We start from the raw sequence: 22047 nt of genomic DNA on the forward strand, positions 1-22047 counted from the left end.
CTCCAGCCCCCTCCCATTGTGACCATCAGCAAAGATAAAGAGATGCAGGTGTTCTTTTCTAGGAAGGAGGTTGGTGGGAGTTGGGGTGGGGAAACACATTACTAGTCACAAAGGATTGAAATGAGCTCAGAATCTTGTGTGGGGGGGATTGCTGTAGGAATCTAGTTGTTTTAGGCTGAAAGGCTCCCAGAGAGCCTCCAGGACCCCCAAACTCCATTCTTACCCCCCTTGCCCTCCACAGGATGTGCGGACACAAAAGGTCTTGCCACTGTGCCTCCTCCCTCCCCCACGTGCCAATGAGCCCCAGCTAAGATCTTTGTGCCTTGACAGTGCAAATTTGTAGCAACTTAGCTGAGGCTGGATTTTAGGATGGAGGATGAAGGTGCGTGTGTGTGTGTGTGTGTGTGTGTGTGTGTGGAGGGGGGGTGTTGATGGTGTCATGTTACTTGACAAAGTCACACCAAGCAAGGGAGGACTAGAAACGGTGAGCCTAGGCTGGAAGCCAGAAGACTAAATGAAAGCAAACATTAACAACCACCGTCTGTAAAATGGGATCAATCATCCCGGCCTCATACAGGTAGTTGTGAGAATCACGAGTTAACACTTGTAATTCCTTCAGCACACGGTGCCTGGCACGGAGCAGGCGCTCAGCAGACGGGGACCATTGCTGTGTAACTGTGTTATTACACACTTGGGTATCTACCAGCCAAAGCATTCCTTTCTGTTTTAGACACTGGCCTAGGCCCCAGGCGATACCCCAGGGATATTTAAGACAAGGTGGCTTGCCAACCTACGAGGGTGTTGATAGTCTCACGAAAGGGGCGCAGTCTGGAGAATTTGCCACGAAAGTCTCCCTGGGCGGCGCGGGCCCTCTGTTCGGATTCCCAACCGCCTTCCCCCCCGGGCGTGAGCGCGCCCCCAGCAGGAGATCTCCGGGAAAGCCTCAGCTGGGGAGCCCGGGAGCCTAGTTCCCCCAACCCTTCTCTCCCGCCCGCCCCGGCGGCCACCCTCGGGGGCTAGGCAGCGCGGCGCGTGGGAGGGGACGGCGCGCCATTGGCTTGTGCACGGAACTGAGAGGAGGGACCAGCTCGGGCCGCCAGACTCGGGCAAAGCCCCGCCGCGCTGGGCGCCGCGCGTAGTCCAGCCGGCCCTGCCCTGCCCGGCGCGGGCGGCGCGATGTGAGTCGACCGAGGGCCCGAGAGTCCCCCTGGCACGCCAGCTCCGCGCAGCGCCGGCGCCAGTAGGCGCTAGGAACGTAAGTTCTGCTCCCCGCCGCCGCTTCGGAGCCTAGCACTTTCCCTTCCCGCCGCCAGCTGGCCGGTGCCTGCGCAGCGCAGCCCATTGGGGCTCCTGCGGTCGCAGGGACCGCCGAGGACAGAGAGGACCCCGTGCGCGCGAGCCGGGCGCCCCAGCACCTCTTGGCGCTGGAGGGTTCTGCCGGGACTCCAGGGATTCCCCCCTCCGCGGTTCTCCCGGGCGCCGTCCCGCAGTCCCTTCAGGTCCTCTCCTTTGCGCTCTCCGCTTGCTCCCTTTCCTCTGACTCGGTTTCCCTCTCTCCCTCGGCTTCCTCCCTCCGCCGTCTCCTCCCTCTACGACGGTTTATTCCGCCCTCCGCCTCCGCCTCTTGGGCTCGCGCTCTCCGCTTCGGAGCGAGGGAGACACCGAGCGGAAAGCATTTTCTCCCTCCCTGGGGTCTGACTCGGTCCCCGCGCTCGGTTCTCTGTCCCCTCCCCCCTCCATCCCTGTCTTCGTCCTCCCTCCATTGTTCCCGGGTCTGGGGTGTGTGCGGCACAAACTTGCGAGTCCCCTTCCTCGCCCCCTGCTGGGTCGAGGTTGGAGGTGGCGGGGTTCCCGCTGCCCATAAGTCTGGCTCGACCTTCTGGTTCGGGGGGCCGTGGGGGCTGGAGTGCTGGGCCAGAGCACCGGAGGCGTCCGACAGCCAGGAGCTCCCGCCTGGAGCCCCCAGCCCTCTATGAAAGTGGGTGGGTATCTGGAGCTGGGAGATAAAGGACACATTGGAGGGGGGAGGAGCAAGACCGGGAGACCCCAGTCTCCAGGGGTGGGGGGAGCAGAATCGGAAGCCGAGCCTAAGCCCCAGTTGTTGGGAGGAGGTTAGGGGAAGGACAGGTGGAGACCGACGCTCGCCACTCTCTCCCAAGTCGCGCGCTCGGCGGACGGGCTCAGCGGACGGGGGCAGCGTGGTCCCACTGTCCTGGCGCTGAATAGCCTGGGACTGCCCGCCTTGGGCGGTATGCTCGTACCCACTCCGGGGGTCCGTAGGGGAACCGCCAGGCCGCCTCGCCCACCCGCGACGCCCCTATCACGGTTGGGCACTAGCTCGGCGTCCTCTCGCTCCGCCCTCCCCCGCCCCTACCCCGTCCCGGGCTCCCGCCGCCTCCTCGAGGCCCCGGAGGGAGCGGATTTCTACGCGGGAGCGGAGGCGGCGGGGGCGGGAGCCGGGTGGAGGGTGGAGGCCTTGAACCCCGAGGCGTCTCTGTAGCCCAGAGCCCAGCGTCTACGGCCGAGGCCGCCTCGCCGCCCCACCGCCCCGCACTTCCTGGTTGATTTCCTTCAGACAAACTTTTCCCGGTGGGGCTGCCCTGCGGGGAGAAGGCACCGGGGCTGCAGGGATGCCCACCCCAACTGAGAGGCCTCTTGGACCTCCAGTCTTGGTGGTCTGTGGAGAGGGAGCCGACGCCCTGTCTTCCTCCGGCTCGCAGTGCCAGGGACATAGGGATGGGGGAGGGGGTGGGGAGGGAGGTGAGAGGGTTGTTGGAGAGCCAGGGGGAGGCAGAGTCCATTTTTTTAGCCGGGCCTCACACTTAGCCCAGGGGGAGCAAAGATTTTTCTCGTTGGGTTGTTAGTAAATAAGACTACGTATTCTCCAGGCCTCTGTTATCCCATCTGTAAAAGGGGCCCTCTGTCCCCCAAGGTGCCCTCCCGGCCCCATTGTCTTGGGAACCAGCCGACCTGACTTCTCCTTTTCTGCCCACATGCTGTCAGCTTAATTTGCCCTAAATTTGGAGAGGAGGGCTGAGGCCCAAAGCCCTCCACCCATGTTTGGCCGTCAGTACCTCCTGGATCCACAGCTCAGGCCCGCCACCCGCACCCCAAGTTCTCCAACCCCACACTCAACTGCCTCTCCACCCCCAGAATCTTATGGTAGCCCCCCTCTGTGTCTGCTGGAGGAAGGGCCTGCCAGTCCAGGGGTTGGGGGTGGGAGGAACAGTGGAATTGACAGTGACCTGTGATATTCACACAGCGCTGAACTGCTCTTTACTTTCTTTCATTTATTGGACAAAATGTTTGTGAGAGCTGGGCCAAAAATGACTTAATGAACAGAGTGCCAGATACAGTTCTAGGCCCTGAGAGACAGCTGTGAACGAAATTAAAAGATTCTTGCCCTTCTGGAGCTGACACAGTGGGGGAGGGGCAAACAACTAATAAAGTAAATAAGCAAATTATATAGTATACTGGGAGGTGAGGGGGAAAAGTTGAGTGTTGGGGGGTGTTGAGGCCAGGGGTGAGGTCGCCATTTTAAGTAGGGTGGTCAGGGAGGTCTCCCTGAGGAGGTGACTTACGAGCTAAAGTTTTGAGGGAGTGAGCTGTGGGGATATCTTCAGGGACTAAAGATCTGGCACAGAACAGCCTGTGCAAAGGCCCTGAGGCTGGAATGTGCCCGCTGTATTTGAGGAACTGTAAGGAGCCAGTGTAGCTAGGGTAGAGTGAGCGGGTGGGGAAGAGATAGGAGACAAGGCTGGCTGAGAGGGGATAAGCCTCCCCATTTCACAGATGAGGGCAGTGATGCTCAGAGATAGCATAAGTAACCCCAGGGCAAGCTGCCCAGGAGTGGCAGCCGCAGGGTGGGGTGCCTAATGTTCTGACTCCTAGCCCGTAATAATTTTCCCTTCACCCTGCATCTCAACCATTAATTCACAACAATGGTTGTGCCCCTCCGAAGGCCAGGCCTGGCCAAGTGCTGGGGATATGGAGGGGAGCCACCCAGGCTTAGTACCCCAAGGGGCTCCATATTCTGTAGGCTGTTGCCAGCCCCCTTCCCAGGTTCCCCTTGCCCACCTGTTGTCAGTACACTCAGGGCAGCATCTTCCTCCTGAGCCAGAGTGACCCTAGTTCTCTCTCTTCCCATTTCCCTCCTGTGGCCACTGCCTTGTAAGCACCCCACTCTGTATCCACATGTGGCTTCTACAAGGGGACCTGTTCTGAAGTTGGTATGGTCAAGGGGGAAACTGAGGCAAAGAAGTTGAATTTCCTTGTCTGAAAATAAGAGCAACATTATTTTTGAGCGTTCACTATAAACAGGAACTGTTTTAGGAGTTTTTTGTGCATCTTCTCATCAGTGGGAGATGGGTGTCATTATTATACCCATTTAACAGATGAGGAAACTGAGGCCCAGAGAGGTAGTATCACTGGCCCAAGGCCATGCAGCTAATAAGTGGTGGAGCCAGGATATCAGCACAGGCCTTTTGAGTCATGCCAGAGCCCGCCAAACCCTGGGGGAGATGGTTAGTTCTGGACTGTGGTTCTGGCCCATCAGGGTACTGGGAAAAGTACAGGGATCCTTCTGCTTGCCTCCCCCAACCCACCCAAAGGGCAAATAACTACTTGCTTATGAAAAAGTTGGCTCAAAATAGTGGGACATCTCTTCACGGAAACTCCCTTCCCGCCCTTCTCTCCTGCTCTCCAAGTTTCTGAGCATCTACAGGGGTGGGGGAGGTGGAAGGAGTGGGAGGGGAGAGGGTTATGGCCACCGCCTTTTCACAAGAGCTCTGGCCCCATGGGATCTGGAAGCACCAGCTGCCTCTGAGGGCCCTGATGTGGTCATTGGGCTGAGGGGGAGGCTGGCCCACTCCTGGTTTGGAAAGGACAGGAATTCTCCATGTGTTCTGCCCTTTGTGAGTGGCAGTAGGGACAGAGAAGCCCCTCTCGGTGACTTCTGTGTGGCAGTGGATGGCCATCCGAGGCCTGGACACCCCCTTGCCCACACAGCAGTTTCAGAGGGTGAGGCCCCCAGGGATGTCCCCTCCTTCTTACCCCTTGTCCTGCCCTGCCCTCTCACCCTCTCCAGCACAGCAGGGAATGTTTATTTTTTCTGTCCCTGAGGGCTTGGAGATATTTGTGATGAAAATGTGGGCTTTCCTCTGTCCTTCTGGAAATTAGGCAGCTTCGAAAGAAAGAGAACTGGTAGAGAAATAGCAAAACGTGTGTTTCCAGAGCCGGTGAGAGAGGTGCTAGGACTTGGGGGCAGGGCAGCTTGTGCTGGGGTCTTTGCTGGAGCTGGAGTGCGGCTGGTGAGTGACAAGGTTTGGAAGCCAGATCCGGAATATCACAGCCAGGAGGGGTCCTGGAGACCACACTTCCGTTTTTCAGGCGAGGAAGCTGAGTCCCAGAGCCCGGCCCTGGCTTACCTGTGATGGCAGAATCTGTTGGTGACCTCAGCTGTCTTGTCTCCCAGCCCAGTGACTCAGGGCTCAGCCTTCCAGCTTCAATCAAACCCTCCATTGCCAGCTCCTGTGTTCCTGGAGTTCTTGGAAATGGGGTGTGGAATCCCTTTCTTGACTACAGAGCTTTGTCACGGGGACTGGTTTGTACGCCAGCAGGATTCGCATTGTGTTCTTCTCCCCCGCCAGTTCTACTCTGTCATCCTTGCCCTTGACACAGAGCCCTGAGCCCGGTGGTGATGCTGGTACAGAGAGATGGGTGATGCAGCCCCGCCTTCCACTGGCTCACCGGCGACTTGAGAGACAAGGCTGCCTAAGGCAGCCTGGCCTTTAGAATAATTGCACTCTGCTCTCGAGGGATACACTGCAAGGAAGCCCTGCCACGTGGCAGCCTCTCCTCAGCTTCTTCCCTTAGCCCGTGTACCCTGAGGAAACGCCCACCAGCAAAACCTGCACCCCAGAGGCCACTGTGATAATAATGTCGGTGAAGCAGCTGTGTGACTTCCTAGTTTAGTCCAACCCTGCTGACAACCTAGTAAGTCAGGCATTGTCACCCCGTTTACAGTGAAGAAACGGAGGCTCCAGGAAGTTAATCTGCCCAAAGACACAGGACTAATGATGCAGAACCCAGAGATCTGGATCCTTGAGGTTTGAGATTCACTCCGCCTGAGGTGGAGGGTTCTGGGCTGGGTTCTTTAGATCGCATCTCGCCCAGGGGGCTGATGGGCTGCCCCAGGAAGGGACCACAGGAAGGATGATGTGGACCCTCCAGCCCCCATGGTCCCCTTGCTGGGTCTCTCCCTACCTCCCCTTCCCTCTGCCCAGGGCCGGGAGGCTCTGTCTCTCACTGCCCCCACTCGCCTGTCCCAGACCCCATTTCCAGCTATTTTGCACCAACGTGATAACCGAACAATGGGTCTCCTTTGTAGCCCTTCCCAGGTCCTGCTGGAGTCACAGGGCCTTAATCCAAAGGAGGCTGGACTCCAGGGAGGGGTTCAGATGCTGGCAACCTGCCAGGGACTTTCACGGGGAGATGTGATGGGGAAGATGGCTTAGAGCTGAGTCTTTTTGGATGTCGTGTTCACCACACCACACCCCTACCCCACGCACATGTACGTGTGTGCTCATGCACACGCGTGCACGTACACCAGCTTCTATCTGAATATCCAGTTAGGCACAGTTAGCTTAGTTTGAATTTCAGCTCTGCCACTTACCCCCAAGAGACACATACGTAAGTCCCTTGGGCCTTAGTTTCCTCATCTCTAAAATGGGAGTCATAGTACAGCTGTTCTCATAGGGCTGTGGGGGTTACATGGAATTCCTGGTCTAGAAGTACTGGTCCCCTGCCTCCTTCCCTTGGGAGGATGTTTTGGGGGCATTTCTCCTTACCGGATGGGGAGGGCAGGTATGCTGCCCCTCCAGCAGAGGGTCTTGTTTGCAAAGGTAGTGGCTCTTGGCTCTGACACTCAACAGCAATGACTCCCCCCCGAATCACCGGAGGGTCGGCGGCTGGTGGGTGCTCTGGGCCCCAGGCCGCTTCCTCTCCCCCAGCGCCTCTTAAGCCAGCCCTCGTGGTGGCACATTCTCCGTGAAGGGGACAGCTCTGCAGTCCATCTGTTTCTATGGAAACCAGGCTTTCTGGGAAGGCTACAGGGGGGTTGGGAGAGGTCCTACAGGACTGGCATGGGAAAGATGTCTCAGCCCCATCGGATCTGCTGCCAGGGCAGCGCCTGGACAGCCACCCCTTTAATATTGTTAATTACTGTCCTTTGGGGAGTGCATACCAGGGACCAGGCCCCTCCACTGCCTTTTCTCAGTCCGTCTGATCACAACCCTGTGAGCTAAGAAGTCGTCGTGTGGTTTCACACATGAGGAAATGGAGGCTCAGAGAGGTTAAGTAACTTTCCTGAGGTCACAGAGCAATTAAGAGTAGGAGTTGGGGGTTTGAGTCCAAGTTTGCCTCATCATTAAGTATATGCCCGCCCCCGCCCCTCCCCTGACACTTGTAACACTCCTCCCGTCCCCCCATGAGCCCTTCCCTTCCTGGTCCGATCTCGAGGCTCTGCTTGGCCTCTGTGCCATCACGGCCCCTTCTGTCTTGCCGCCGCTGCTAGGAGCTCTTTGGGGATGTTCTTTTCTGGCCTCAGATGAGGAAGGAGGAAGGGGCTACACGGGGTCAGATCTCATCTAGCAGGGGGCCTCGAAACCCTTCCCCCAACTTTACTTTGTCCCAAATTTTTGTTGAGCTCCTCCCATGCCTGCAGCTGTCCAGGCCAGGTGAACAAAACCATCAGTAACCCCTGCCCCGTGGCACTCACCTAGGGATGGCTGCAGCTCTCTGAGGTGGTAGTGGGGTCTCGCCCAACGTTCTCACCCAACCTCCAGTCATTTCCTGGGCACCCCAGATGCCAGGGAAAACCCCATCAACTCTCCTGGAGTCTTCAGCACCCCCTGACCTGCTTGTGCACGGTCACCTGGCCAGAGGAGGCACCAAATTGGAACCCAGCTCTGCCTGACCACAAAGCTCCTTCCCGGCTCTCCTGTGTCACCAGCTCACGTGTGGCCTGGGGCAGAGCTTGTCCGCTCTGGGCCTCAGCTCTCTGGCCTGTCCAGCGTGTCCAGCGTGTGTGTGGAGCAGAGCCTCCCCTTGGGCCCTGCCAGGTCTAACTGAGTGTGATCCTGAGTGTTGTGGGTAGAGTTAGGGAGACCTGCTTGCCTTGGCCTGACCGTCCCTCATTCGCCTCTGCTGCCGAAGTGCCTCTGTGTCCCAGCGGGGCCAGCAGGGAGGTTCTCGGGTGGGCACGATACCAGCCCTGCCTTCAGATCACTGGGTCTCGGGGAGCCCTGAAATGCCTGGCCCTGAAATGATGATGAGGATGGTCCGGAAGTGGCCCTGGCTGCCACTGAGGGTCCAGAGAGGGGAGGGGCACTGTGCCCTGGGGAGGCTCCCTGGAGGAGGGGGCATGCAAAGACCCTGAGGAACGGGGGGCATCGGGATGGAGGGAGTGGAAGGCAGTGGTTCAGAAGGGAGAACACCTGCTCGAAGGACAGTGATTTCCCAGTTCATTGGGAATTGAGGTCAGAGAGGCTGGCCAGGGGCAGAATGCAGAGGATCGCGAACACGGGGTCTGGGGGCTGCCATCCATATTTTCCCTTCTCCTTACCTGGCAGGGCCTCCCAGGTGAGCATCTAGGAGCAAGGGCAGCCCTCCTCCCAGCCCTTCCCCTAGCCTTGGGCAGCCTGGCACCAGCCTGGCCCCCGGGGAGCCTTGGGGGCCCTTCAGGAGGCACAGGGGCCTGGGAAAGGAAGCATGACGGCTGTAACAAGCAGGCTTTTTCCACTGTGCATGGCTGAGTGAGGAGAGGGAAGGAGAAGGAGTGGGGCCCTGCCTGGGTCCGGGCAGGGCACTCTGCCACAAGGTATCGCCTGTTATATCTCCTCCAGCCCTTCTGCAGAGTGGGCCTTCTCATCAGCCCCATTGCACTGGGGCAGCAACTGAGGCTGGGAGAGCTGCGGTGTCCTACAGAACCAGGATTTGAACCCAGGTCTGGCTGTCCCAAAGCCAGTTCAGCTGGGGTACAAGGAGGGAGTGGGGGAACTGTCCTCTGTCCTCTCTTAGGTTACAATGGGGCCAGTCCTACCTGGAGTGACCTTGAAAGGGAGGAAAGTTCACGGGCAGATCAGAGGGGGTGTGTGGTGTGTCTCGGCGGTGGGGTACTTAGGGGCTGCTGTGCGCACACGTGCGTGTGTGTGTGTATGTGAGTGTGTGAGTGTGGCAGCTGCCCGCCTGCCCTCTCCAGGTGGGGTCCAGTCCTGCGGATGAAGGAGCAATGGGACTCAGGGCTCAGAGCACTTAACTCTGTAGGGCCAGGTGCTGGGGACCCTGCTCCCTGGACGTGACGTTTAAGATCCCACTTTCCCTGGGAGGCTGTAGGGCCCTTTGTTGGTGGGGAGCTTGCGGCTGGGCTCTGGGCTCTGTGTATGGCCGCAGTGGGTCCCACCAGCCCAGGTACCTGATGGCTGTGCCGGAGTGATACCGGAAGTCAAATGGAGCCCAGGACCCTGCCCTGTAGCCCCCCTTGTGTACCAGCCCTGGGCCTGTGGTGCCGAGGGGAGCCCTGTGTCTGTGTTGGTGGGGAGGGACCATTGGGCAGAGGAAGGCAGCCGACCCTCTGAGCAGGGGTCGCTGACACAGCCCAGGCCCGCGGTGCTGTGGCCCGAGTGTCAGCCTTACGCCATGGGATTGAGGTCTGGGGGCTCTGCCCAAGGGGTGGAGACGTTAGGAAATGCTAGTTAGGCCCCTCTCCTGATGCTTCCTGGCCTCCACCCCAGAGCCCCTGCTCCATGGGGGACGTGGAGAGGAGGGGGTGTCTGTGTCTAAGTGCCCATCTCAACCAAGCACTTGGTACGGGCCAGGCACTACCTTACGCCCTTCACGGAGGTCACATCTTATATTCTCACAGCATCCCTGTGAGGGAAGACCCTTTGCTTCCCCAGCTATGGATGGGGTGACTGAGGTACAGAGAGTGTAAGTGACCTGCCCACAGGCACACAGCTAAGAAGTGGTAGCCCTGGGATTTGAACTCAGAGAGTGTGGCTTCTGCAGCTAAGCTCTTCTGGCTTTAGCAGTTAGCTGGTACTTTATAAAATACTTGCTGTCCGTTATTTTGTTTCTGCTTTGACCAGGCCTAGGGAAGACGTAAGGATTGTTGTTTCCATTTCACAGATGAGAAGACGGGCTCAGAGAAGCAACTTGCCCTGATTCGTGCCTGACAGATCAGCTTCCCTGTCCCCACTCAGGCTGCAAGCTACTTAAGGGCAGGGACCCAGTCCCACCACCTCTACATGGCTCACAGCACGTCCTCACTAAATGCAGTCCTTTCATTTAAATGTGTAGGTGCTGTGCTGTGTGCTCTTGACCAAGCTTCTCCTTTTGCCCCTGGATCTCGAGGAGCTGGGAATTACAGCTCCATTTCACAGATGGGGAAAACCGAGGCTCAGAGCAGTGTGACTTGTCCACTAAACATAGGCAGTAAGGGACACAGCAGGACTGAGTCAGGCAGCCTGGCCGGCCTGGGTGAGAAGGGTTAAAACACTATGGAGACCTATATGAAGGGTTAAGTCAAGTCTGAGCATACCTGGTGCTGGCGAGGATGGGGCGTAAGGGAACACTCATGCATTGTGGGGAAGCGGAAATGGTTCACTGCTCTGGAATGCAGTCTGGCACTTTCTTCTAGAGTTAAACGTAGATTTACCATATAACTCAATATAATTCCACGCCCAGGTATTTACCTTCGAGAAATGAAAACTCATGGTCACACCAAAACCTGCACATGAATGTTTATAGCAGCTCTATTCATAATTGTCAAACTCTGAAACAACTCAGACGTCCTTCAGTGAGTGACAGGGTAAACGAACTGGTACGTTGACGCCAGGTACCGGTACATTGATTCCCACTCTCCTGCCGAGAGGAAGGGAACGTCCATATACACAGCAGCCTGGATGAGTCTCAAAGACATGATGCTGAGTGAAAGAAGCCAGTATCCACGGTTATATACTACATGATTCCATTTATGTAACACATTTGAAAAAACAGAAACAAAACTACAGTGACAGACAACAGATCGGCGGTTGCCTGGGGTTAGGGGTGAGGGGAGGGTCTGACTGGTGATGCAGCTGCCCTGGGTCCTGATTTGGAGGCGGTGGTTGCCTGGATCTATACATGTGCTAAGATTCATATAACTACAGACCCCAAAGAAGGTTCATTTCACTGTATGCAAATTAACAAATAGAAGGCCAGAGCGGAGGCCGGAAGAGGAAGGGTGGCGACCAGCCCGCCTGGGGCTTCCTTCATGGAGGGATGGGTGAGGGGCCAATGGCTTGCTGGCTCCCTGGGGGCAGCCTCCCGCGGGTCCACCTGGCAAGTGGGAGAGACACCAGGCTGATTATAGCTTCTACCTGGATCCACCAGAAGGTGGTAGCAAGCGGCTGAGGTGTTGTGACAGTGCCCGGGCCCCCCCACCGAGGAGCCTGGTTAAACCCTCGCTGCCCCAGGCGGCTGCCCCGCTGACCAGCGTCAGCCATTCATTGAGCTGCCTTCCTGGTGACCACCAGCCGCCGCCTCCCATTCCCCGGGGTGTATATACGTGGGAGAGGAAAGCATAGCTGTCCCTGTTCTACAGGTGAGGAGCTAGGCCAGGGGGCTTAGGAGGGCAGTGGGGCCTGGATGTTACTCACTAAAGACCTCCAGTAATGACCTTGGCCATTATTTCGAAACTCGAGCTGGTATGCTCCCTGCCCAGTTCATCCAGTGTAAAGCCATGTTATCCAAACACCCCACCGTTTGATTCTTTGTTCTGATGTTTATTTGCTGGGTGCTTTATTTTGTTCTAAGACACTGGGTCTTAGTGTCTTAGAGGCTGGAAAACTGGAGGTGACCTGGGGACATTTCTGTGCCCTGCCTCTGGCTGGGGCTGAGAGGGTGAGACTTGCCGGGGGCCACACAAAGACCTGAGTCTGATGCCTGGTTGGGGGGGTCCAGCAAGCCCACCTCAGGTCCCTGGTTGAGGGACAGGCAACTTCTGAGCCTTGTCTGTTATCGGGGGTGGTTTTCCTGCCTTTCTGGAGAGTAGCTGTGGGTGGGAAAGAGGTGCAGGGATATGGGAGGCACCCAGCACTGGTGCAGCACGTGATAGGGTGGGGGTACTACCATTTTTCAACCTGGTCTTCTATCGAGCCTCATTGAACTTGGTTTTCTCATCTGTAGAATGGGTGTAAATAGTACCCATCTTGCAGGGCGGCAAGATCACAGGAGCCCACTCAGGGCCAGCTTCTGGAAACCCTTACTTCACTGTGGTTTACACTGTTGTCTCCTCCACATAGATTTTGTGCTGACTGAAGGTGAGGACGGCCACTCAACTCACATCAGCGTCTCCACTGCCCGGCACACAGTAGGTGCTCAAGAGCTGGTCTGAGGTGGAGCTGGGGGGAGGCCGGAGGTTGGGGGCCATCAAAGATCGTGGGCAGACCTGGGGGAGGTGAGGGGAGAGCAGGGAGGGGCAAGGCCCGAACTGCTGCCACAGCCCTGCCAACTCTCCTGGCCATCCCTCCTCTGGCTCAGCTGGGTCCTGGGGTCACCCCCTCCCCTTGTTCTCAGCGCTGGCAGGTTAGAGGGAGGTTGTCTGGGAGGGTGGGTGGGAGGGCTTGCCGGGCAGAGGAATTGTCTGGGCGAAAGCTCAGTGGTGGCCTGGACTCCAGAACTCAGGAGCCCTACCCAGGCTTGGGTAGACCCTTCCCTCTTCTGCCAAGGCTGACCCAGGCCCCAGTTTACCCCCTGCCCCCAGGAACATTTGGGTACAGTCTATCCAGGCCTGAATGCCTTGTCCTGGGCCTATACCTCCTCCAGGGCTGTCTGTAAGGCTCCCTCCGGCCTGGTTGTCTGGGGTGTGCCACATCCACTTAGGCCAGACGGGCTGGCGGAGCGGGAAGGCCTTAGGACCATCTGCCCTAACGCGTTTTACAGATGAGGAAGCTGAGGCCAGGAGAGGGCAGTGACTTGACCCTTTTAATCACACAGTTGGGTGGTTAGGGAGCCCAGTACTGCACCTGGACCCTCAGATTCCTCCTCCAGTGTCCACCTGCTGCCCCAGGTTGACGGGGAGGCCTCCCCAGGCCCTGGGCTGGGGTCTGGCTGCCCTCTGAGATCTGGAAGCTGGGCAGGACCCGTGGCTGAGGCTGGTGTCTCCCTGCAGCCCTCCTACAGAGGCCAGGCTCCAGGACAAGATGGCAGCCAAGCAGCCCCCACCCCTCATGAAGAAGCACAGCCAGACGGACCTCGTGAGCCGCCTGAAGACCCGGAAGATCCTCGGCGTGGGCGGGGAGGATGACGACGGAGAGGTCCACCGCTCCAAGGTGGGCGGAGCGCGGAGGAGGGGCCTCGAACCGGCCACATGGGGGTCTGCCTCCGAGCACCAATTTGGGGAGGCAGATCTGGCCCACTGTTTGGGGAGAATAGCTGAGACCCGTTGCAGCTGCAGGGAGCCCCCAGATTTAGCTCATATTTTCTGGAAGTCTAATGGATATGTCGGAGGAATAGTAGCAATAATGAAAAGGGATCCTTGGAATTAGCCGAGTGCTTATTACTTGCTTCTTATGGCACCAGCTACTTTATAAGCATTATTTACCCTGGGAGATGTAGGGTCAGTTATTAACCCATTTTACAGATGAGGAAACTGAGACTCAGAGAGGTTAAGGACTTCCCCAGGGCCACACCAATAAGTGGCAGAGCCAGCCTTCAAGCCCACATCTGGCGGACCTCTGAGCTTTCATCCTCAGCCACTGTATTTTCAGCTTCCCATAAGCCCCGGCGTCAAGAGGAGGAAGAGAGGGTGTGCCTCAGTGTGACCCTCCCAGCCTGGGTGACCCTTTGGCTAAGCAGAGCCACCTGGGCATCCAGGGGCCTCTGGGAGGGGGTGAGTAGGCTGGGCAGGCAGAGCTGCCTTCAGCCTGGTTGCCTCTGACCCCTCTGTGTCCACAGATCAGCCAGGTCTTGGGCAATGAGATGAAGTTTGCTGTTCGGGAGCCTTTGGGTCTCAGGTGAGCATCACGAGTTTGGTGGGGGACAGGGCTAGGGGGCGGGGCTCATCAGCTTGTCCCTGTGTAGTCTTGTCTTTGGTTCCATCCCGTCAAATTCCCTCCCCCAGACCAGCCATCGCTGGGCATCTTGGCTGGAGAGGGAAGGGTTCTGTGGGGCCTGGGGTGGCTCTGACCTTCCTCTCCACGCCTCCCCAGGGTCTGGCAGCTTGTCTCTGCTGTGCTCTTCTCTGGCATCGCCATCATGGTGAGTCCCTGCCTCGCCCCTGGGACCTGGCCCCCTCCCCTGCCCTGGAGCATCCTAGCTCCCATGGTCCGTGGTCCCAACTCCTTGTCACTGGAACCTCAGATCTTCTGTCCTGGTAGGGAGGGGTCGGGGGCAGTCAGTGTCCTGATCCTGGACTGCTACTGGGGAAAGGAAGGAGATGTCCAGGGGAAGTTTCCACAGTGAGCCCCTCACCCTGAGCCTCCCGCCCGCTGTCTGCAGGCCCTCACCTTTCCTGACCAGCTCTATGATGCAGTCTTTGATGGGGTGCAGGTGACCAGCAAGACCCCCATCCGCCTCTATGGCGGCGCCCTCCTCAGTGAGTATTGCTGGGCCAGACTCTGGGGAGGTGATAGGCAGCCGAGGGACCAATAGGGGCCGAGGGAACATGGGGAGCCTTCTTTGTGCAGGGGCTCCCCTTCTCAGAACCCACGCTTCAGCCAACAAGTCTGTCTCTGCTGGGTGTGTGCTGCCATCTTGTGGCCACTGGTAGACTGTCCCCAGGGGATTGGGACTGTCCTCAGCATCATCTGGGACAAAGCACTTATTGACTGCCTGCTGTGTGTAGTGCACCACCTAGGCATTGGGGTAGAGAAATGAAAGAGGCCCAGGCTCCGCCCTCCAGGGCCTCACAGCCCGGAGGGGGAGGCAAAATCAACACAGTGTCTGTAAAACCCTCGCCCTTGGACCGCCCATTTGAACCACTTCTGTTTCCTCTCCAACCTGAGTCACACGCAGCAGTGCCTGTTAGGAAGCTAAATGACAGCATTTAAAACCCAGCACTGGGGGTGTCCCTCCTCTTCTCCAAAACATTCTGTGGCTCCCTATTACCCGCAGACTGAAGTCCCAGCTCCTTCCGGTCTCTGATATTCAGGGTCATCTGTGGGGTGCATCCAGCCTTTCTTCCAAACCCCCCTCCCCCACATCCCACGGCGGGCCCCGGACCCCAGCCGCACCTCCTGAGGCCCCCGTTTCAGAAGGCCTCCACGACTTCGCAACACAGTTTCCCCAGCCTTGTGCCAATTGCACTTCTACTTGACCTTCAAGGGCCACCGCCAGTAGCTCTGGGGTGGGGTTGGGGGGTGGGGACTGGGGCAGCTTCAGGCCCTTCAGCCTCGCAATGGGAGAGCTAGTGTTACGGGTTATGGGTCAGGTTGGATGACGGAGGAGTTTTAATTTGAGCAGTGGGAGTGGGGGCAGGGCATGTCCGGGATCCTGGTTACTTTGTCAAAGGGTGGAGGACCAGGCCCCCTGCCCGTCCCCCAAGGGGGCGGGGGGATCAGGCTACTCTGCCCCCCGCTCCCCTCTTTGTCCCCCACCCCAGGCATCTCCCTGATCATGTGGAATGCTCTCTACACGGCTGAGAAGGTCATCATCCGATGGACCCTGCTCACCGAAGCCTGCTACTTCTCGGTCCAGTTCTTGGGTGAGTCCTGAGGTGGGCAGTGATGGGGAAGCTGATGGGGTACAGGGTGCGGGCAGCTTGGCCCCTGGCCTCCCAACTCTTGCCACTTGTTTTCTGGGAAGTGATGAAAACCTGTGCGAGGGGGAGGGACTCGTGTGGCTGGGTTGACCTGTACACCTGCACACCTGTGCTCACGCAGCTGATAGGTGCCTGTATCCTCCCGCATACACGCCCGTGCACCCACAGTCCACTGCTCACTTGTGGACCCAGCACAGGTGTGATGACACACAACCAGTTCTGCCCACATGATCGCCCCCCATACCTGCTACGGTTGGCCAGCTGATAGGATGCCCCAGCTCAGGGCGGGGGTCAGTCAGGCAGCCACCCTGGGGCCCATGGCATCCCGTGCTGGGGTAAGGGCTATCCCCACCTCTGACCTGTGTCCCCCCCGGCCTCTCTCCCACAGTGGTCACTGCCACGCTCGCCGAGACAGGCCTCGTGTCCCTGGGGATCCTGCTGCTCCTGGCCAGCCGCCTCCTTTTTGTCGCCATCAGCGTTTACTACTATTACCAAGTCGGCCGAAAACCCAAGAAAGTGTAGCCGCCCGCCGGGCCAGGGGCCCCTCTGGGGCAGGGAGGCCTGGGGACCTCGGTTTCCCTTTGGTTCCGGAAGGCAGGAAGGACCCTGCCCCAGGCAGGCAGGAGTAGCCGCCTTCCTCTCCTCCTGGGCACTCCCCGAACGCTGTGATCTCCTGGGCCCTCAGGTTTGGGGAGGGATGGAGCCTCTGCACCCCATCCTTCCCCCCCCACAGTGACGCCTCCTGTTCATGGGTGTCTCGGCCTCTGGATCCCCTGGACAGATGCGCGAGGACAGAGCCTGAGTCACAGGCATCCGGCCAAGGCCAGGCTCCTGCCCCTCTGTCACAAGACCCTTCTTTCTTGAGAGGCTGTGGACCGCCTCCTTGCTCTCCCCCAGGCCCCCAGCCAGTCTAGTGCCCAAGCAGCTGAACTTGGCTTCTGCCCATGCCTGGAAAACCTTAGAATTTGACCCCGGGCCCCTTCCCTTCCATGCGGGCGCTCTCCACATGTAGGGGACCCTCTGCCCCCTAAACACAGCGCAGCTGCGGGCTGGCAGGCAGGGGTCCGCCTTTGACCCCTGGCGCCTTCCCCTTCCGCCTTCTGTGAGGTGGGCTGCAGGTGGCAGGGCCTTGTCCTCGGCCACGGCCTCTCCTCGGGTCTCGCTCTTGGCTGCTCTGCCTCCACGCAGCTCCTGAAGGCCCCTCGGTGCCCCCTCTCCCAACTGGCCTGGGTCCAGAGGCTGCCAAGGGCCTCAGCCCCAGGCCGGCCCTGACAGATGGACACCCGGGTAACCCCAGATGGTGGCCACCTGTAAGTGACGGGGTTTGTGGTTGAGGAAGAGAGAGAAGCATGTCTCCATCACTCGGCATGTCCTCCAGGGTCCGAGGTGCACCTGGCTCAGCCCCCTTATCCCCCCTCCCCCCCTCCCCAGGGTGCTGCCCTCTGGCCAGGGGTGCCTCTGGGGCCGGCTGGGTAGGACTGGGTGCCCTTCAAGCTCAGCAGGGGCAAAAAATAGAAATATTTCAGCAAGCCGCCTCCCCTCATGCCCAGCCCCCATCAGATGCCTGGAAGAGGCCGGCAGCCGGCTCCCTCAGAGATGAAGACCCCTGCAGGCCCAGCAGCCTGTGTGCCCCCCGTGAGGCCTTTACCCGACACCCCCCTTCCCTCCGGCACCCCGGGAGTGGCAGCCCCCGTGTCCTGGGGACAGATGTGGAGAGAAGCAGCCCCAGCCCCAGACTTGCTTCCCGTCTTGGAAGAGAGTGTTTAGGGGGCGAGATTATTGGTCCTTAGGTGCAGCCCAGCTCTGGCTGCTGCGTCCTGGGTCCGGGCCCTGCCCGCACTGGGCCTCGCTGCCCTCCCTGTGGCCTGCAGCCACACGTCCAGGGACACGGCCTGTGCCCAGCGGAGCACGGCACCGCCGCTGTTAACACAGCCGAGGAGAGAGGTCCAGCGGGTTGGGCGCCCAAGGCTGTGCTGCTGGTAACCGCGGCCGAGCGGAAGGGAGGCTGGACACTAAGGAGGGGCCGTCCTCCCCTGGCCTCCGTCTCTCGAGGCTGAAGTTTGTGCCTCTTTGCAGAATCCTGCCCCCAACCGCCGAGCCCCAGGCAGGCCCAGAGCCACGGCAGCCTTTGGGAAGTGGTACTGGCTGGTGGGCAGTGCCCCCAAGCCAAGGCATGTCCTCTGAGCTGACCCATGCTTTCTGAGGCCTGGCTAGCATGCCGCCAAGCGGTGGATGGGCTGTCCTAATGACCGCTGGGTGTGGCGGATAGATTTCCCCCGGGAGGCTAGCAGGGCAGGGGGAAGTCCGGGCGTCCGCGGGGGCTGAGCCAGCCAAGCTGAGGGAGGGTGGCAGGACCTTGTCCCCGGGGGTGGTAATGCGGGCCTGCTGGGACGATGCCGTCCTGGCTCTGTCCCTCCTAAAGGTTTGGGAGAACCCAGAATGCCCCTTCCCCGGTTCACTTGCCAGCCTCCTGCCTCGGCCCAGCTTCCCCACCCCGCCCCCAAACCAAGACCACCTTTCCTCACGGTCACTATTTATTCTTCGTTCCTTTCTCTTTTTGTAAGAAACAGTCACAAAAATCAGTGCAAAACCATCAGTGTGGGCGTCCTGCTTTATATTACAAAAACTCCTCTTGATATAGAATATAAAAAAGGGAGGCTCACAGGAAATAAACTTGATAAATTAGCTCTGCTACCTACCGCAAGGAACACTTAGAGTTTTCAAAATAGACTTTCAACATAGGACCCACCGGGGAGGGGAAGAGGGAGCTTCTAGGGAGATGGGGGTGCTGGGCCTCGGCCAGTTTGGGGGATCCTGTCTGGGCCCCTTAGGCATGGAGAGGAGAGAGGGGACAAGGGAGGCTGGGGAGGGGCCCCAGTGCCCAGCCACTAAGCAGGGAAGGTGGCCCTCGGTGCTGGGCGGGGTATGTGACCAAGTGCAAGGTCGGGCTCAGGAAGTCTCAGCACAGAGACTTCCTACCCCCCCCGCCTCCCAGCAGCCCCCAAATTGCCATCTGCACCTATTAGGGGCTGTGGCCGCTGGCCTTTGCCTTCTCGTGCCCCCGAGAACGGCCGCTGGGAGCCTTGCCAATAGCTCCCAGCCTGCGTTCATGCTACAGAGCAGCGACGCCTGCTTCCCCTTTCCGGCCCCAGAACGTGGTCAGTGGGGGCAGATCAGGGCTCCTTGGCCCCTTTCTGGAGAGCCCTTGGGGATGAGGGTCTTACATCTGCCCTCAAACCCGCCTCCCCCAGGTATTCCTCCACGACCAGCCTTTCTTCTCGGGGGCCCGGAGGGGGTGGTGCCCGATGCCCGGCTCTTCTTACCTTGAAGGCCTCAGATTCTCCTGGGCAGTGGGGACCAGATGGGGCCCTGACGCCTGGGGCGCCCCTGGACTGAAGTCACACAGCTGCCCAATTTGACCCTAAGCCCTGCCTAGCCAGCCTGATTTTTTTTTTTTTTGGTCAACCACACACCAGCCCTCTGCCTCTGCCAGGAAGTTGAAGCCAATTTGTGGGTGGTCTAGAGACCTGTGCTGGGGTGCAAGCTGCACGGCCCCCTGGGTCCTGGGGTTGCCCAGTCGCTAGCGAGTTCATAACATCATTTATGGAGTTGCCAGGGCAGACTGATACAGGGACAATCTGGAAGGACCCAGCCCACAATGGGCCAGGACTGGTGAGGACAGCAGCGTGAGTGCAAGGGGGAAGGGGAGAAATGGGGGGAGGGGCAAACCAAATCTTTACAGCAGGCACAGAGCTCCAGCCGCATCTCAGAAGGGGGTAGGTGGCAGAGCAGGGGAGCGCTGGGCTCTAGGCCACTGCTCTGTCTCCCAGTGGCTGGAAAGCTGGAGGGGAGGCTGGAAGCTGGCACAGGGCCTTTGAGATAGAATGGGCTCTTCCCAGACCCTGAAGAGGGACAATGAAGAGAGGAGAGCAGGCACCATACTGTCCCTTCCACACCCATCCCTCCACAAGCTTGAGTTGTTTGGCAGACATCACTAATCAAGATTACACTGTCCTCCCCCACTGAGCCCAGGCCAAGCCTCCGATTTTCCACACCGCCTCTGGCAGCCACTCCTGACTGATCAGGGTCGAGGCATCTTGCAATAGAGTTGCTAACACTGGTCTAGAATTTGAGACCTGCACATGAGGGGCTGATTTGTGGGTGCTGTGTGGGTGTGAGTAAGTCTGTGGGGAAACCTCTCCCTGCCAGATCCTGGAGGAAACACTCAGAAATGTGCTATGGACAGCGAAGGGACAGGAAAACCGTGTCACAGCAGAAATGATGAGGTGCCCTGGGGTTCTTTAGCCTGGAAATAACGGGGCTCGGGGGGACAACGTGTGGCCTTATCGCTTCGGGAAGGAGAGCAAGTGGGATGCCATGGACAGAACCACAGAAAAACAGGAACCTCTTCCGTGTATTGAGCTGATGTTAAAGTCAGAGCAGTCCAAAGAGAAGCCTGTCTTGGGAGGTAGTAAGCTCCCCGTCCTTGGAGGTGTGCAAGAAGAAGGTGGAGAAGTCTTGGCAGGGATCTTGTGGAAGACATCCGAGTGGCAGTTCTGAGTGAGGAGAGGAGAACCAGATGATCTTGGGGGTTCCTTCCAGCCCTGGGGGCCAGGGAATTGGTGGAGTCAGTGGAGGAAAGGAGGGCAGTTTAGAAAATGGGCTGTGGTGTGTGTGCATGTGTGTGTGTTCCTGGGACTTAGAGATAAGTGTGGGGAGGTGTCAGGGAGAGCAGGGAGGGCAGAGTCCAGAATTTTCTTAGCTGTGGAGGCGGGAAGAGGCAATTCCTGACCAGCTTGCCCGCTCTCTTCTGGGGAAACCAGGATGCAGAGGCCAGGGAGGGGTGTGAGCAGTAGGTCTGCTGGGACCAACAGAGCCTTGGAAGGAGTGACAGGCACCCTGGGGATGGCGGGGTTCTTGTTCAGAACTGTCACGCACGTGCTGTGTGACTGTGGATGAGAAACTGCTCCTCTCTGGGCTTTCCAGATTATTTGCTCCAACAGATGGGGAAGCACGGACCCTACCGGCTGGGCCATCCTTGGATCCAGCATCTGCAGCCCACTCTTGGCCCCAGCCTGAGGCAGGGACAACTCCATCCTCGGAGGACCGGGGACTCCATGTAGGTTCCAAGTCCTCAAGGACATGGTGACCAGATCTCCTCAGCGCCCCTGGGCTTTGCCAACTTCTCCACAATTTTCTTTTGCCTCCTTCTTGCCAAAATCCTTATTACTTCCTTGGCACCAGATCCTGAAGCTGTGAGTTGAGGGCGCAGGTCCCGGGCTGCCAGATCTGGCTGCAGCAAGGAGGGGGCCTGGCCCTGGTGTTGCTTTGGTCTCTAGTGCAGGCTGCATCCTGGGTTCAGGTGCCCGGGCCCCCGCGGAGAACCCCATGGCGCCCGTTCCGGAGTCCAGATGGGCTACATCAGTCCATATTCTTGCCTTCATTTTTTTTGTTAAAAAAATAGCTATTTTCCTCTGCCCCATTTCCTAGCCACTCATCATGGCCTCACCTCCTCCCCCGGGGCCAAGAGGGCAGGGGCGAGGGGGAGGGGAGGGCATTGGGTGCTGGGCAGTGGTGGGTGGGGTGAGTCTTCAATCTTCAGGCCACACCCTCTACTGGATGCCCCGGAAGAGGCACATGGCAAAGACCATGGCAAAAAGCTGCAAAGAAAGTAGGAGTTTGCTTGTCAGGCTGGGCTTGCAGCCCTCCAGGGGGCTGACCCTCCCCAACGAGAAGGGGCTGTCTGCTCTGGGACTGGAAGGGGGGTCCCCCATCACTCTTAGAACACTCCTGCTGCTGGCACTCCTGACACTGCCCTGGGGGCAAGCCCCTCTTGCCAGTCAATGGTCCCCTTCATGCCGTGTAGTCATGAAAAGAAGGGGGCCTTGGACATGGGTTCAAATCCAGCTCCCTTATTTGCCAGCAGCAAACTTGGGCCAATACTCAGTTCCCTTCTCTGGGCCTGAGTATGTATCAAGAGTCTACCATGTGCCAGGCACGGTTCTAAGTGCTGTCTCAGAAGCATTTTCACAGACCAGGAAGTGAGACACAGGGAGGTCAGGTAACCCACCTAAGGTCACACAGCTACAAATGGAGGATCCAGGATTGGAGTCTAGGTATTCTGACTCCAACGACCATGCTCCTAGCCCCTGCACTCGCCTCCTTCCAACTCACAGGAAGGAGGTGAGATTGAAGTCTAAGGCAATTAACAATGTAATGAGGCCTGTTATATAGTAGATGCTTAATTA

General features: G+C 58.6%; 2 protein-coding genes across 3 annotated transcripts in view; one reads left to right on the forward strand and one right to left on the reverse strand.

Annotated features, from left to right (window-relative positions):
* The first annotated feature begins 1068 nt into the window (after positions 1-1068).
* TP53I11 (tumor protein p53 inducible protein 11) lies at positions 1069-18484 on the forward strand. 2 transcript variants are annotated; one of them, XM_030864615.3, is made up of 8 exons: positions 1069-1255; positions 12342-12409; positions 13211-13370; positions 13996-14054; positions 14250-14298; positions 14539-14635; positions 15641-15742; positions 16188-18484. In XM_030864615.3, exons 3-8 carry the CDS (start codon positions 13242-13244, stop codon positions 16319-16321), a joined length of 570 nt encoding a protein of 189 aa, XP_030720475.1. In that variant the 5' UTR covers positions 1069-1255; positions 12342-12409; positions 13211-13241; the 3' UTR covers positions 16322-18484. The 2 variants fall into 2 exon arrangements, with proteins under 2 accessions (XP_030720475.1, XP_060159295.1); XM_060303312.2 differs by lacking the exon at positions 1069-1255 and adding an exon at positions 1858-1982.
* TSPAN18 (tetraspanin 18) overlaps positions 18299-22047 on the reverse strand; it is a 185236-nt gene continuing 181487 nt past the window's right edge. Inside the window, exon 11 of the mRNA XM_060303311.1 lies at positions 18299-21459. Coding sequence (XP_060159294.1) covers positions 21412-21459 — 48 coding nt within the window. The 3' untranslated portion in view covers positions 18299-21411. The remainder of the gene's footprint in view (positions 21460-22047) is intronic.

Source organism: Globicephala melas, chromosome 8 (assembly GCF_963455315.2).
Source record: "Globicephala melas chromosome 8, mGloMel1.2, whole genome shotgun sequence".
In the NCBI taxonomy this organism is placed as follows: Eukaryota; Metazoa; Chordata; class Mammalia; order Artiodactyla; family Delphinidae; genus Globicephala; species Globicephala melas.